The 16,928-nt window shown below is 42.5% G+C and overlaps 1 protein-coding gene across 2 annotated transcripts in view; it reads left to right on the plus strand.

Moving 5' to 3' along the window:
* TTC7A (tetratricopeptide repeat domain 7A) overlaps window positions 1-16,928 on the plus strand; it is a 1,654,710-nt gene that overhangs the window by 907,362 nt on the left and 730,420 nt on the right. For both annotated transcript variants that reach the window (XM_069234028.1, XM_069234029.1), the window contains exon 11: window positions 8,229-8,333. In XM_069234028.1, the coding sequence (XP_069090129.1) occupies window positions 8,229-8,333 (105 nt within the window). The remainder of the gene's footprint in view (window positions 1-8,228; window positions 8,334-16,928) is intronic.

Genomic DNA, 16,928 nt, shown 5'->3' on the forward strand with positions numbered 1-16,928 from the left:
CGACCAGGCATGGATTGGAGATAGGCTGTAAGGCACACAGAGCCGTAAGTGCAGAGAAATGCCTACTTTCTAAAAGTGGCATTTCAAAAATAGTAATGTTAAATCCAACTTCACCAGTAAGCAGGATTTCTCACTATCATTCTAACCATACCAAACATGACAATGCCACTCCTTTTAGGTCAGAAATTACTACTTAAAAGCATATAAGGGGGTTTCTAAGGCTGGCCTGTGAGAGGAGCAGGCTTCACAGTAGTGAAAAATGACTTTGGGAGTGTTCCACTACCGGGACATGTAAAACTTACAAATACATGTCCTGCCTTTTACTTACATAGCACCCTGCCCTGTGGGCTACCCAGGGCTTACGTTAGGGGTGACTTATATGTAATAAAAGGGGAGTTTAAGGCTTGGTAAGTAGTTTTAAATCCAGGTTGAAGTGGCAGTGAAACTGCTCATACAGGCCTTGCAATGGCAGGCCTGAGACCTGGTTAAGGGGATACTTATGTGGGAGGCACAGTCAGTGCTACAGGCCCACCAGTAGCATTTAATTTACAGGTCCTGGACACATGTAGTGCACTTTACTAGTGACGTATAAGTAAATTAAATATGCCATTTGGGAATTAGCCAATGTTACCATGTTTATGGGAGAGCACAAGCACTTTAACACTGGTAAAGTACCCGGAGTCCTAAAACCAGCAAAAACGAGATAAGACACATGGAGGTAGGGTGGCAAAAAGTTGGGATAAGAAGGCTGTCAGGTCTAGCACATTTCAATTCCCAGGGAGGCAAAGAATTATAATCCACCATCACTACCCACACGAGCAGACGGAAATACCGCCAACAAACCTCAAAATTAGTAAGGGCTTCGGTGGATTCAGGTAGCAGTGCCAATAAAAAAATATAGATTTGTATTAATAAATATTTAAATGCCATCCCTGCTAGAGGAAGGTGCTGTGAAATGTTCACCAAGTGCAGAGCCCACACCGGTCTGGAATGCCGCCTTGTGGAGGCGGGATATAAATATATCTCGCACATGATTCTGCAGTGTCAATAGCATATGAATGTTATGATTTAGTCTGCTCCTTCTGGTGGTTTCCTTGCAAAATCGTAGACTGGTTGCTAGGGAACCGGCATAAAAAGTGTTTGTCTTTGCATTGCAGTCAAGTGCCCTCGGAGAGAAAAGTACTCTAGCAGCTCCTTAAATAGACTCATTGGAAAATGAAAGTTTAAAGATGAAATATTTCACTTTGTGAGGAATCTGATTGCAAAGGTCAGCTCTTCAGAGCGCAGTCAGCCAGGGATTTTAGGAATATATTTGGCCATGCAATAGTATGATAGAAAGCTAGGAGATTATAAACGTTCTCGCAACCAAAATACTAATATACTGCCACACATGCATTTTCCGTGGTAAGATAATCACATTTAGATTCATACTAACTCAAAGCGACCGCGAAAGCAGTTTCGTAAGACAACAGGCATATTTTTAAATGAATTGTTGCAGGCATGCTAACTTGGCAGGCTAACTTGTAAAAACGTTTTGTCTGTGCGGGAGAAGGGGTGAGACTTTGTGCCAGGCGTTGCTTGAAAAGAACTTCTACCCTGCCCCCACCCCTTTAAAAAAAAATCTTCTGAAGCTGCCACTGATGCCTGGGGAAACTTCATAACCCGTAATGGACATGACTGTGCAGAGGCTCCAAAGACGAACTGGAAAGCTAAAACCAAGATAACAAGCATTAGCAAAGCCAGTAGTTCCAGATTTAATTTGCTAACGCATACAATGTAAGCACAATAAAGTCGTACAAGGGCACCGAAGACACGCTGTATAGAAGGCCCCTGTTTTTGACTCTAGGTCAAACAAATGTCATATAGCAAGGGAGCCTAATAGTCCTTGTTTGGCTTCCACTACACAGAATGGCAGGAAAGACTATAATGATGTCTTCCTTTCTACTCAACCTTCTTTTAACGGAAACATAAAAGGGCTGTATTGATGACAAGGAAGCCTTCACTATAGCCTGTCTTTCATTTCTATTAAGTGAGAAAAAAACTGAAAAACTCTGGTCCTGCTACACTTATGAAAAGCCATTGGGACGGAAGGAAACGCAGGCGGGTAATGTTTCCATTAGCTGATGCTGCAAGGCCAATACAGCTAGTGGAAAGTCCCATGGGAGTACTATGAAATTCTTGAGTGCATTTAAGAATCAAGGAACTTTCTAATAACCAAGGAACCCTAGGTTCTAATACATTTAGCCCAACCTAGGGAGCTCAAAAATCTTGACTAGACAGGCATTCAAATGTTAGACTAGGAACTTCTGAACGACTATCGAAGCATTTCAATGAACAGCCCCAAATCCTTGGGGGTGAAAGGTGAGTGGTTTAATACCTTTCCCCTGGCACCATGACTGTAATGAAACATGTTGAGGGTATATGTACATTTTTATTGTTGCACTTCATCAATTGCCTGCCTGGGTGAGCATGAATACCATGCTCATCTATCAATATAAACTTTTGGACTCAGATAGAACTATTGGTGCTGGGTGAAGGCTGTATATGCAGCTAAAACAACCCTGTTGTGGTCTCCTGTGCTCCATCCACCCTTTGTTTATAATACAGATACAATGTTCCACAAGGGGGAGTCATGGTCAGTGACCTCTGTTGAACTATCAAAGTGATGTGAGAAAAAGTTCTGCAGTGAACAGTTGCAGCTAGTGAAGTTTGAAAGTAGAAGGGTGTAAACGTACCACCAATTGCAACCGGAGAGTTAGAATACATTCTAAAGGTTTTTTTGGCTGAGATCATAGTAGTAAAATGGCAAAAATGGTGCTTTATAGAACATAATTTTAACTCAATTTGGATAAAATGTCATACCTTCAGAGGTGATTTATGAATGACCACAGTCCATTCATGGTGTCACGAGAAAGAATCTGCCACGAAACGTTAGAGCTTTCACTGTCCCCAAAGTAACTTCGGAAAATATGGTATCAAAATGGTGCATTTTAATCATAATTTATCTAAAAATGGTTACAAAGACAAAAGTTTTATACTCAGTTAAAAAACTTTGTTCTAAATGTATATAGCTTTTTTCTTCACTTCTACATTGCACTGATTTTCAAGTTCCTGTACTGCCCTTGTAAATAGATTTTTCACCAGTTGTTATGACTGAGAATCATCTTAGAATATCAAGATTGAAAATGTACAACTGCGGAATGCAGAGATAGACATTGTTACAGGCCATACAGCATATATGTTGCACGCAGTCTCGGAGACTCAGCACAGTAACACAGATAATGTAACAAAGAGTGTCAGTAATGCGATTGATGAAGTGCCTCCATGGTGTGGTACCAAAATACTAGTGTCAAAATAGTGTAAGATAACTACTGTGTCCTGAATATCCTCTAAAAATGTATCTCCTCGTTGAATTTCTAATAGTAAATCTTTACCCATTTGGAAGTTAGATTTGTAAATGATATTTAGGACCTGATATTTGATTCAGGTGATACTTCACTATCACATTCTAACATAGAATCACCTCTGTACAAGTTGTTGAATGGCAGCCACTGCCTTCAGACACAAAGAACCCATCAGAAATAAACCTCCCAACCTCAGCATAACATATCACTCAAATACCAGCTATACAAATATATTGGTAACTTGACCATTTTGTCCACAAACATCACCAAGTAGCTGTCTGAAAACATGGTCGATTTTCTATTAAACACCTGATTTGGTATTGGATAAAGATATTCAAATTCGCCCAACATAAAAACTGCTAATGATAAAGTGCTATTTGTGTCCAAAAGCACAACCTTTTTCAATTTAAATTAATATTGGTTACCTTCGAAAATATCAGTGTCCCATTTTCATCAAGTACTCACATAACAAATGACACAAATGGTCGGATTCCGCAGTAGATGTCCACGCATCACCATCACATAACAGCAATCCCTGTGATATGCCAAAGGACTTCCAACATTTTGCCAGGGATAGAAACCATCATGTCATGGTTGCTGAAGTGTGCCAAAACTACCACCATTACTCCAGGATCATCATTATCTCAGGGATGTGCTTCGTCATTACTGGATGCCCACAACATGCTATGAATTACCATTACTATGCAGCTGCCAGCATTATGCCAGGGGGATCACCATCATGCCATGAATGCTCACAATAATGCACAAATTACCAGGTTTCACCAGGCGTGTGTCCTATCAAGCAAGATGCATATTGTATGCTTGGGCAGGGGCATCGGATGCTATGGTTGTCAATGGACTGTCAATTCATACAACAGTTATGATTTCAAATGCACCATTCTGGTCTCCAAGGAGGAACTTGGACTTTGTTCCTTCGCTTGCTCGCTCTGCACAATTTCTGGTTCTACTTTCAAACTTTATCAGACACTACAGTTTAGGACAGCTCTTCTTTTGGTATTCTGAAGTTGCATTTGTAATTATTGACAAATGATGGTGTACATTCAAACATATCTCTTAACATGCTTGTTTAATGTGAATACAGCATGTTATTTTTGGGTTATTACTATACATTAGTCTTCAAATATTGGAAGGGGGCATATGACTCCATTACCTCAGGGCCATACTTGTTCTTAATTTGTCTCTGCCGGGACCTTTCACGTCTCAAGGTAGGCAATTGATTCAAATAGGAAAATCTGAGCTCAATTATATCTGTGTTTTCTAAATGGGTATATGAGGGCCAGCGTGCTCACGCGTAGTTGAACTTTAGAATGCACACATCTGCCTTTGTCATCTACCTTCATTTTTTATTGGTTATATTAGAAAAAACATTCATGTATATCTGTATTTGTTTACAAGTTTTGCCGCACTGTAGCTTGAGAGGGGAGCCCCTTCATCGTACCCTTAGTGCTGAACGTAGTTCTGAACTCGGCCAATCCCCTTCCCAACATTTATTCCTTGACGAATATAAGAGGTTACATCTGCCAGTCTTTTGTAAATAACATATTATTAGTGCACATATTGATCATAAAATGGAGGTTCCACTAGGTAGTGCATTGGCTCATGTATATCTCAACAACCCGTATTTAGAGGCTGGCAGTGGCACCGCTCTGAGCTGCTCTGCATCTTTCGCCTTCACTTGGTCAGCCACCAGCCTGGCCAACTGCTGCATGCAACCGAGTCCCCTGCCTTGTTAAAAAGTGAGTGGAGAGGCCTGGTCAATGGCAATCCTTCCATCCGCCTCTCCTGCAATTCCTGGCTTGTGGGAGCTACCTTGTGGTCACCATTATCCCAACCACGGAGAATGCAGGAGGCTACTGCCACTCTGCTTCAGATGCACAGCAGATCCTAGCAAAATCCGTAGGGTTCCCAGATCCTGGGGTGGCAGACACAAGTAGGGGAGTCCCTGCCGGCTGTGTGCCATCAGCCTGCCAATATGCACCACTGGGCATTCTTTCAAGACCACATGGTAATGCACATGCTTCACCTCTCTGAAGCCCATCTGCAGCAGAAATCATGGCTTTGAGGGTGGTGGCAAGGAGGCCGAGTGGAACACCAACAGAATTGGTGGGTTCAAAAATAGGGTCTGTATGTGTTACTGTAAAAGCCTTTTGCATTCCAAAAATATAATTTTGTGATGTCTGATTCAGATGGCAGAGCAAGAAATAGCATAAGTAACAAATAATCCACCCACATATACTATGTTAGTTCTCAGCGATCTGAATGTGTTGGCTTATTACATGCATGAAGCTTTCAAATCATACCGCGTGGGCGGCAAATAACTCTTTTTTTCTCATGAAGATTGCGGCCCACTTACATAAAAACAATCAACTCTGTAAGTGGCAATATTTACTGTTTCCATGCAGGAGCTGCATTTTTGTATTACAGAATGTGTACACAGCCTGTCTTTGGTGGGTATATGCTCCTTGTACAGTCAGAAATTCCTATCTGGACTGGTGAATGTTCCCCGATTGTAAGATTTCACCCAAGGGTTTGGAAAATGTAGAGTGCTATGATTGTAATATATAATTTAAACCTCACGCCTGGTGAACGGCAACTTTGGGAGAGGGAGGGTCTAGGCGAGCTTTCTAGGTCCCCCACTTTGTGGGACTCATTTATGAACCACAATCATCCAGGGATGGCCATGGCCCTCTATGAGAATTGGGCTAGTGTTTCTCAACCTCAGGCCCAGGCTTTGCCCATAATGTCTTCAAGCTTCAACCTACCCCAGTGATCTCTGCACTCACTATATGAGGGAGGGCAGTATTCCTAGATGGCTGCTAGAATGTGTGTGTGGTCCAGCAACACTCCTTCACAGAGCGATGGGTACCACCACTGCTCTGCTCTGTCAGGGTGTGTGTGGGTCTCTGATGCACTGATGCCAATGCAGCTCTACAGCAGATGTTTAATATTTCCACACAGTGAGGGAAAATGCAGGTGACTCCAGCGTGTCCTCCGCAGAAGTGCCTATGGAGCCCTGTTTTTTTTTTAAAACGTAAATGTCATAAACGTGGAAAACACAAAGGGGCATATTTATGGTGATTCGGCGCAGGGCAGCGCAGCAAGTCATCTTGCTGCGCTGCCATGGGTCAAAGTGAAATGGCAGAAATGCTCCGTATCTATAGCATACAGTGATTCCTGTCCTTTCCCCCTGCACTAGCACAAAATGCGCGGCCTAGCGCCAACGCAGGCAGCCTTGCATCATGGAGCAAGGGTATCTGTGTTTCATGCAGGATTGTTTTCGTGCAGGAAGGGACAACTTCCTGCACAAAAACAATCCTGGGAGGCTCTTTCCTCTTTCTGTGTGCTGCATTCTGCAGCACACATAGAGAGAGAAAAAAACTCTCGTTGTAAGGGTTTGGTGCATCCCCAGGTTTACAAGCTCCTGTAAATCTGGGGATATGCCAAAATCCATTGGGAACACCCACTACAGGGCCCATGGAATGCTTCCCTTGCGCAGAGTAAGGCAACGCAGCAATGTGTGCTGCCTTGCCCTACTTTATATTTATGAGACCATTCACAGCCACTCTAAAGGGCTTTGCTTTTTGTGGCCTCATAGATAAGAGCTCAAGGTTTGTGCCACCGTTGCGTCACAAAAGTGACGCAACTGCGGCACAAGGTGCTCATAAATATGCCCCACAGTCTCTTTTTCTGTGTACCTCAATGTCCTTATGAATGTCTCGTTGGTATTTATAATAAAAGAGAGGAATTCTGTTCTGGTAGTTTAAACTCATACATCACACCCTCAACGATCTTATGAATTAAGGAATGTCACTGATGTATGAATAGTCTACTACAGAAAAGTCATTGACTGAGCACGCCTTTATCCATGTTCAATGCGCAAGGTCTTTGGTTGTCGCTGGTGTAAGACCTCCTTCACGAGCGCTTACCACATAAAACACCCATTGGTCAGTCAAACTTCGGTATAAAGTTACCCAGGCCTGTGGTCTGTACACTTTGAAAACTTAGGTCGGCAGTTCAACAGGTTAACATCCGGTGACCACAGTGACTGATATTGCCTGCATAAATCTGCATTTATTTGAATGTTTTAGGAGCCATATATGTTGTTCAAGGTAAACGATTTCCAAATAAGTCTGATGATCCTGTACAGCGATAGTGTGTTATATTCAGCCTTGTGTGTGGTCTATAATGCCTAATCCAATAACAAAAATGCATGAGGTGCTCTCTCAGTATATGGGTTGTCAGATTATATGAAAGTAGCTGTGAATGGGAGGCGGCAAATCGCTAGGTACCTAGGCTAAGGAAGATCTTTACAATTAAGTTCATTACGTTGAATGCTCACTACTGACAAACGTAGTGAATTAAATTCTGGCAAGGCAGACTCGCCTTCCATCCTTCCAAGATCACTAGATTGAGTAGCATAAACTGGGTCCTAGCAACATCTGTTATTTACGTACTTAGAAACTGCATAGTTATAGTATGAAGCGCTATATAGAATTCTTAACATTATTACTATTGTCAATACATATATTATTATTATTATTATCATTATTACGTCTCTGTCTCTGGAAGTTAAAAACATCAATACTCCACGATGTATTTACTTTTACTGTTTTATTATGTAGTTAAATCCCAGGCACTGAAACACGAATATGTCTTCCTGCTTTCACATTTGATGAGAGTTCTAACTGGTACAGTTGATGCCTTGTGAACGATGTCGAGTTGCTGTTCTTATTTAACCTCAGATCTCTTGCCCGTTCTCTGCATCCTCATTTGCTAATGATCCACCCTTCCTTTTCTCCGCAGTCAGCTTATGCTGTGTCAGTGCTGAGGGAGTGCACCAAGCTCCGGCCCGCAGACCCCACCATCCCCCTGCTGGCTGCCAAGGTCTGCATCAAGCCTCTGCACCGGGTAAGCGAGCTGATGTCATGTGTGCTACGTAATGCACGCCGTGCCGCAGTGACAGCGGGGCAGCGCCGCGGTGCAGCAAGGGAGGCACGCGGCGCAAAGGTTCGGCCTCTGGGATATCTGAGACTGGCGTCTGTGGGGCTGGAACAGCGTCAGCAAAGCCTAGCCAGTAAATGACTTTGGACCTGTCTTTGAGAGGCACCGGCACGTCGCCATAACACTGTTTCCTTCTGTCCTCCAAAAATAAGCGGGTTTCTTTCCACGACTATCCTTGTAGAGTACAATGGGAGCTCAGGGGGTTGCTAATGCAATTCTCCACGTAGCCCGAGGCTCGCTGTTTTCACGAAGCATGCAGGAATGTAATAAAGCGCATACTCTCCGGCGGCACCTCCTCTAGGACAAACGAGTTAGTGCTTCACTCTGCAGTGATGGGTTCTCTGTTTTTTGTACATCTCTGTCATTTGTGTTTGGAGAGTCCGTATTAGGTAGGCCTGTGGCTCATTTTAATATTAGTGCTATTTACTTGTCATCCATGGGAGCTACACAATTTAAAATTGGTTCGAAAACGGCGCCTGGCCCATTTTCAGCTGATTTTAAATTTAATGGACAGTCCTTTATAGAGCCCATTGTCATTTGTGTTTTGTACTGCACTCTTATGTTCAAAAATATCTGCAGCCCCTCATTGGTAAATCTATTTTCAGAGGGTATACGTGGAAAGTAGGAAATACTCCCCTGTCCACTTGATGGTCCAATATTGTACGTTACATAACAGCACCTTAATAAATATAAATATTCAATTTTCTCTCGCCTTAGTGTCTGACGATCTGCACTAGTGTAAAGGCTGCAAGCGGCACATAGTGCTGTTTGAGGAGAAGGGCACCCCTTGGCATTCCATAGGTGCCAGTTCTGTTCAAGGTAATACTGAACATTGACCAAGATGCCAGGAAGTGAATGCTCCTTCAAGCAGCAAAAGTGGGAAATGTCCATTCACCTAGGGTGTCAAATATCCTTGCACTGACCCTTGCTGTAACACTGATTATGAGGTTCCTTTGCCAGCGACTGTTCACTCTGAGGAGCTATCTGAATGCCCTCCACTCACCGGTTGACAGATATTCATTTTCACGCAGGGGACATAAAAGGTCCTATGCATCCTGTGATGTCCTGAATATCCCCCACTCACAGGTTGGCAGATATTCATTGTCAGTCAGGGGGCATTGAGGGCCACAGGGATCCTGTGATGTCCTAAATGTCCACCACTCACAGGTTGGCAGATAGTCATTGTCACTCAGGGGACAAAAATATCCCAAGGATCCTATTGTATCTTGAATGTTCACCTCTTACGGTTTGGCAGATATTCATTGTCACTCAGAGGGCATGAAAGGTACTAGATACCCTGTGATGTCCTGAATGTCCATCATTTAAGTTTTGGCAGATATTCACTGTCACACATGAGACTTTGAGGGCCACAGGGATCCTGTGATGGCCTGAGTTTCCATCATTCACGGTTTGGCAGATATTCATTGTCGCTCAGAGGACATGAAAGGTCCTAGAGATCCTGTGATGTTCTCAATGTCCACCACTCAAGGTTTGGCAGATATTTATTGTCACTCAGAAGACATAAAAAGCCCTATGGATCCTTTGATGTTCTGAATGTCCACCACTCACGGTTTGGCAGATATTCATTGTCACTCAGGGGGTCATGAAAGGCCCGAGGGATCCTGTGATGTTCTGAATGTTAACTACTCATGGTTTGGCAGATATCCATTGTCACTCAGGAAGCATGGAGAGTCCTAGGGATCCTGTGATGTTCTGAATGTTCACCGCGCAATGTTTGGCAGATATTTATTGTCACTCAGGAGGCATGGACAGTCCTAGGGATCCTGTGATGTTCTGAATGTCCGCCACTCACAGTTTGGTAGATATTCATTGTCACTCGGGAACATGAGGGTTCAAGGATCCTGAGATGTCCCTCCATCCATTTTGATCCCCATAAATGTACTCTTTTTCACTTATACCGTGACTAATGACTTCATTGTAAAATATCCCATAGTTTAGTTTTTAAATATATATTAAATCTACAAGTATGCAGTGGCCTCCAGAGAAGCATGTGTACTACAATACTGCTAATGGTAGCTGCAAGTAAAAGGTTACCACCTTGTCGACTCAAGTTAATTGCTGCAGTATTTTTGCAGTGTAGAGTAAAAGTGTTAATCTCACCTTGTAGCGTTAAAACTCTCCATGCCTTGGACAGACATAGGTTTCTTGTAAATCTGTTAAAATAGCAATCTCTCACTTTCCTACCTACCTGAGAAGCATGAAATTCCATATCCCCTTGCACCCAAAATAATGTTAACATATCCTTCAACCACCAGCTTTTGACTTACAGTCATGAGCGGTGTGTTCTCCAATTCATTTATTAAAAAACTAGGCCTCACACAAGGCAAAAAAGCCTTGGCAATAGTTTTAGTAAAAGCATATTGATGTTTTAGAAGTCATATAAATTCACTCTGAATGCAAAAGAGATCACATTCATATACATGTCAAATAACATTCTAGCACCACAATATTAACTAATGAAATATCTGTAAAACTTTGATTATAATTATACAGGACTCAGTTCATCGCTTCATTCTCAACCTACACAGATTTCTACCTTTTGTTGGAGCTGTTGTGTGCCTTCACATCATAGGAAATCATTTTGACTAAATTAGGGATATTTACTTCTCCGATTTGTTCAAAAGGAATTTCTGACACGATCCAAGTTTTTTTCATAGAGAGGTATTTTGATGCAGAAAGGCTTTTAGGGAATAAGGCTGATGATTCACTCAATGTTTAAGTGAAGCAGAGCTAACATCAGATTTTAGTTCTTTTGTCCTCTACTAAACCTTTAGCCAGCAATAGTATATATTTATATATTTTGGTGACAAGTGTACAAAGGCAAAGTGTTCAGTGCCCTTTCAGCGGCCACATTATGTCCACCCACTTGGGTGTCTGTAGTGACCATAGTGACCACGTGCAGATTATTAGGCAGATCGAATGGTATCAAAACCTCTTTTCCCTGGTGAGGGGATAGACTGGAGATGGGCATTGGAACTATCTTGACCCAGAGTGTCTTTTTGATTATTTACATAGTTACTCCTCCCGTTTTCCAAGGACATCCGAACTGGACTCACCCCCATAAAACAATTTCCTTTTTCACCTTCCGGTTTCGTTATGTGGAGATTTGACAGTTTATGTGATTTTAATATAAAAGGGGGCAGTGGCAAGAGTACAATGCAAAGAAGGGGGGCAAGTTGTTCATCTAGTTATGTTCTAGATCTTACAAGTGTGTCGGTCTCTGCCCAGTTTGAGACCTAACATTTTTCCAATAATACACCAAGAAGGTGACATTTAAGAGACTATATAACAAAGGCTACGCATTTAAATAAGCTAATGGTATCAATAAACCTCCAGGACATATATTTCTGCATCAAAATAAGGCATTATCATTTGTTCTCCCCGTGATTTGTTGTTGGGAACAACAGTTGCAGTTTGCAGCACATCTGGTAGACCTAAAATCTACACGGGTGTGCTCAACAAGATGACAGTGTGTTTTATACCACGTCAAATGAGACATAGAGTCAATATCTTCCAATACCTGAGCAGCTGTTTCTCAGAATCAAACTGTCCAGTTAAAGCAGACATGAAACTACGTGTCACACAAACCTTGTAGTATGAGAGAAGCTACAAATCACTGAAGGATCTGGCTGCACAGTGCTTGCAGGTGCCTGGGGATCGAGGGAAATGGGGCGCTGAGGACAGGCTGTCCAGGAAACTTGTGGCCGTGAGAGACAGAGGGTGCTCTGGTGGCTAGTAGACTGTATCTGTAAAGCTTCAAGGTCCAAACAAGCGAGCTGGGAGCAGACCAGCAAGATTCATAAAAAGATTTGTAAAAGCTTTTTAACATCAGGCAAGTGGCACTGTTGGAGAGTGGAAGGTGTCTTAATGATTCCTGGGACAGGCTGGCAGGAAATCCAGTGGGCCCTGAGGGGAGAAGAAGTAATGTGAGGTTGTCTGAAGGCCAGTTGTGGTTCACTTTAGGACTGAACTTTAAACTCTAAGAGCCAGTAGAGTTGGTATGCTGAGAGGCTCTAACAGTAGACAATTAGCCTCTTAGAAGTAGTGGAAATAACTCTAAATACCCTGAGAACTAACAAAGGGGTTGAGTTGTTGGGTGTACCAACAGCCTTCAGAAGATATAGTGGGGTCTTGGATATTCGAGTGAGGATTTAAAGAACACTGGAAGAGGTCTGGAGGGCTCTGAGGACCAACAGTAAAGTCTGAGGGCTGGCCAAAGGCATTTCAGGTGCATCAGTGGGGATAAAAGAGCCAGTAGATACGTTCTGGTTTGTCTGATGGTCTGTAATGGCTGGTGGAAGATCTGTGAGTATAATCAAGGACCTATGGACCTGACTCAGTAAATAAGAGGCCCAACAAAGAACCGAAAACGTTGGTTACAGATCTCTCTTTTAGCAAATTTACTGGAAATTTATTGAAAAAAATGATTGCGTAATGCACCACTTTTTTAGGCATTTTTTCAAATCTTACTTTGGTGTAAGACCTTGAACCCCCACTCCCCTAACCTTTAGAGCAGGGAGTCATGTTTTCTCAGGTGATTCTGGTAGGTATAAATACCTTAGGCACTTTCAGTGTTCTCAAACCACCACTGATGTATAGTGAGAACTCTGTGAATGTCTCTTCCTGTTTGATTTCAGAACTGGTGTGCATTATTTGAGTTATGTGATTGTCACAATACTACAATATCATAGTGTGGTGCACAGGGAAATATAGGTGTATAGTAAGAACTCTATGGATTTGTCAGTAGTGAGATAGCTGTGTTTAGTGCAGGTTAGTATTGATATGTATTATGAGAACCCTATGAATGTTTTATTTCTTCAGCATTGGTCAGTATGAGTACAGGCCAACATATAGCTGTAGAGGTACATCATGAGAAACATCTTTTGTAACAGCTAGGCACTGCTTCTTCTGTCAGTGGTTAATTGTGTTTCTGCTCAAAGGTGATCTGGCCTGGCAGGTCAGTCTGGACTCTTTCAACTGGCAATGCTGCATACGACTGGTTTCTATCGGGGGTGACGTGATAGACAAAAAATACAATACAATGGATTATGTCCCAGAGTAATTACAGGTGGTTCAGACTGATTGAAGCAATCCACCCAACACAGTTTTTGTTTTGTTTTCCTTACTGCTTCCTCTATGGTACAAGTACTTTTCCTGCTGGATATCCAGCTCCTATACTGAGCACACTGTTATCTTGTATGCACACGAATGATCGTCAGTTATTGGTAAGCAGTACTCGTGAGTACCCTGGCAGATTCTGAACTACAGTAATTTTTCATTTTTTTCATTGAAGGTCTCACCCAATCTTCTCTGGATAACATTCAGCAGTGGTTCTTTGGAAGACCGTCCTCTGTTGTATTGTATCTGCTTTGTAGTCTCACTAAGATGATGAATCTGGAGAAAGAAATATTTATTGAATAACTCCAACAGAATCTACTGCATGCACCCTTCTGTAAAATGGCAAAATAGCGACTCTTGTGGATGGATAGAATACTTGAATTAATCTCGGCCACAAGCCAATGACTGCGTGCAGCTTTCCAGTCCATCATTTTCTGCACATCATACCAAGCCAAAGACCTGTCACATGCAAATCAGTTTTGGTCCTGGTCCAACAAGAATAGTGCAACCCAACACTGCGAGGCCAGGTCCCCTCCAGAAAGGAACACAACTCCACTATGGGCTAGATACTTTTTTTAGTGATCAGATGCCCATTTATTCAAACATGCCTTAACATCATTGTAAATCCCAGATGCATCCTTAAAAAGAACATTTTTGTAACATATGAAAAAATGTGCAGGTTTTGCTGCTCAATGGTAACTATACTCGTATATCCACACTTTTAGTATGCTAGAGATAAAGGCACGCATTAATGCCCCTTCAGTCTACAAAAGGCACACCCAGTTATCCCAATACATTTTCTTCAAATTGTGGTTGTTTCAGTTGACACTCTGATGGAGAAAAGAAAAAACGGGATTGTCTTAAAATAAAAATCTTTACAAACAAGTTTACGTTCAAAAATATGATCGCTCTAGTTATTAGGCCCTCGGAGTTGAAAACACACTTCTTGACTGCCTCCTTCCCCCCGACTGGTTATTCTTCAGTATAAACTCGAGTCTCTGTTTTCTCCTGTATTTATTGTGTGCATATAAGGGTCGCTGTTCAGATGCTGTTTGTGATTGCGTAGCCATTTTGATAGCGATCCTTGATTGAAACGCATGATTCCTGTTCTGTGCTTTGTCAACATCTGGCCTGCAGTAATCCGCCTGCGCGGGGAGCGCGCGCCTCTGGTAACAACATGCAGCCGGGCTCCTCGCCATAGGTGACGCCGCTGATTACTGCTGACAGGATCCGTACTGTGCTCTGGAGCCTAATGAGGCGTCCTCGCGGTCTCGCCGCCCTTGCTGCAGTTTATCCGCAGCTCTGCCTATTACCGTCTCCCGTCCTCTTGCCTGGTGAAGAGCGCAGAGCAGACAGACTAGTCAAAGGTTAGCAACAATCTCTCTCCCGGTGAAGAAGCCGGCTGCGTGTTTTTTAATGAGGAAGAGGCGCTTTGTATTTCTGCTCCATTTCACACCGAGGAATGTCCGACTGCTTCAAAAAGAGAATTGTGGAGGGGGACACAGTTCAAAATGTATTGGAAATGTTTGAATTTCTAATTATTAAATCGAACCGCCTTTGGGATCAGCTACTACTTTTTTTACCGTCACCTTCTGGCTGAATCTGGTGAAAAATATGCTGCATGAATATTAGCATGCTTATTATAGGCATTGTGAAGGCTGGACTGCACAGATTGAAAGGCAAGCGCAAGCCTCCTAGTTAACTAGTTCTACCTTATTTGCCCCATATGTCCACCTCGTCAGAAAGACGTTCTGTAGCTTAATCTCCTTTTCCAAACTTAAGGGGGAAAAAAACTGTACCCTGCAAGAGGCAAATGGAAACAGGACAATGCCCCAAACATGTTGTGTAAATGCGCTATCCCCTGTGCTTAATTTGTTCTGGTGTATGCCAGTGGTGAGTACCAGCATTCATTTTTAAGTCAAGTTGTCTGGTAGCAAAAGACACATTGTGGGCTTACCAAGAAAATACAGGGGCTTTGCTTACTATAGGTTGGCTTTACTGTCAGTCTTACTTGCTTGCTTTCTATTCGATAGCTTTCCTTGTTTCAGCCTGTCCATCTTATGGTTGTCCGTCCCATAGAGCATAGCCTCTTTATCATCTCTTTGTTTGGTTAGTGCCTGTGCTTCCTCTGCTTGCTTTTAGGGAACTACTTTTTTCTTTTTGCTTAAGCACAGCATGAGTGTGCATATGTTTCCAACTGCCTACCTTGTGTGCTTCTCTCAACCCTCCTGCTCCTTGTTGCTTTCTCCCCTCCTTCCCGCCTCTGCTGCCACTGACTCCATCAACCTTTCCTCTATAGTCTCTCCACAATCCTTCTCTTCTCGGTTTTCATGAGGCCAACAGTTGCAGTTTTCAGACAGGCAGAAACCTATCAGTTAGCAATAAATTGCAAAGAAGGGTGCAAATCACTGAAAGGGCGCCAAACATCTCACATTCCAGTCAGTTCCCTTCCATTTGTTCTGCGCTTCATGAACTGTTTGAGGCCTCCTTTTCTAAATTATCCACTTAGGGGAGGCTTGTTAATCATCTTTTTGCACCAAAATGATGTTAACATCTATTTCACAGGTTTTGATTACTGTGGAAATAAAAAATGGGGGAATAAAGAAATGTCCATGAGCCCTGAATGAGAAAGGTATGCCAGATCACGCTGTCATCATAAATTATTCCCACAAGGCCTCCTCAAGTGCAGAAATGGAAAAAATGCTTCATCTAAAATTAAATAATAACAAAAACTGAAAATATTGCTTTGCTTTTGTTGCCACCATCACATTGGTTGACTTTATTGTCACTCCCATTTGCTTGCTTTTATTTGTTGCCTTAGGTTGACCTATCTTTCTTTTCTGTGTTTGTCCCTTCCACGGAGAACTGCCTATTAACTTGAGTCCTTCCACTGTTTTCGAGAACTAAATTTTTCATTTTGTCTGAGTTATCCATGATAGTGCGTGTGCATCTCCACCACCCCTCCATGGTGTGCTCGCACTTGTGAGCTTCTCCTCTGCATTGCTTTTTCACTTGTGTGCTTATGCCTCGAGTGCTGCTTTTCCCATCCCACCCTCCCAATCCCTTTTGGTGTTCTATCCCACCCTCCCAATCCCTGTTGCTTCCCACTCCTAACCTCCTATTCCCTGTGGCTGCACATTCTCACACTCTCACTCACCATTACTACCCCTCACCCCATGATCATGTTTAAATGTATTTATTTATTCATTGTAGAGGAACATTTTGCCAGCCCATCTGTCTCAAAAGTACCTTTGAGCTACTTCAATTTTTGTATTTACTGATCCATCTCGGAAAAAATATTCTAACCATTTGTAAAGTAGGAATGTTAGAAGTATTTACATGGCTGCAAGATCTATTTAAACT

The sequence above is a fragment of the Pleurodeles waltl genome, chromosome 5 (assembly GCF_031143425.1).
Source record: "Pleurodeles waltl isolate 20211129_DDA chromosome 5, aPleWal1.hap1.20221129, whole genome shotgun sequence".
NCBI classification, from domain to species: Eukaryota; Metazoa; Chordata; class Amphibia; order Caudata; family Salamandridae; genus Pleurodeles; species Pleurodeles waltl.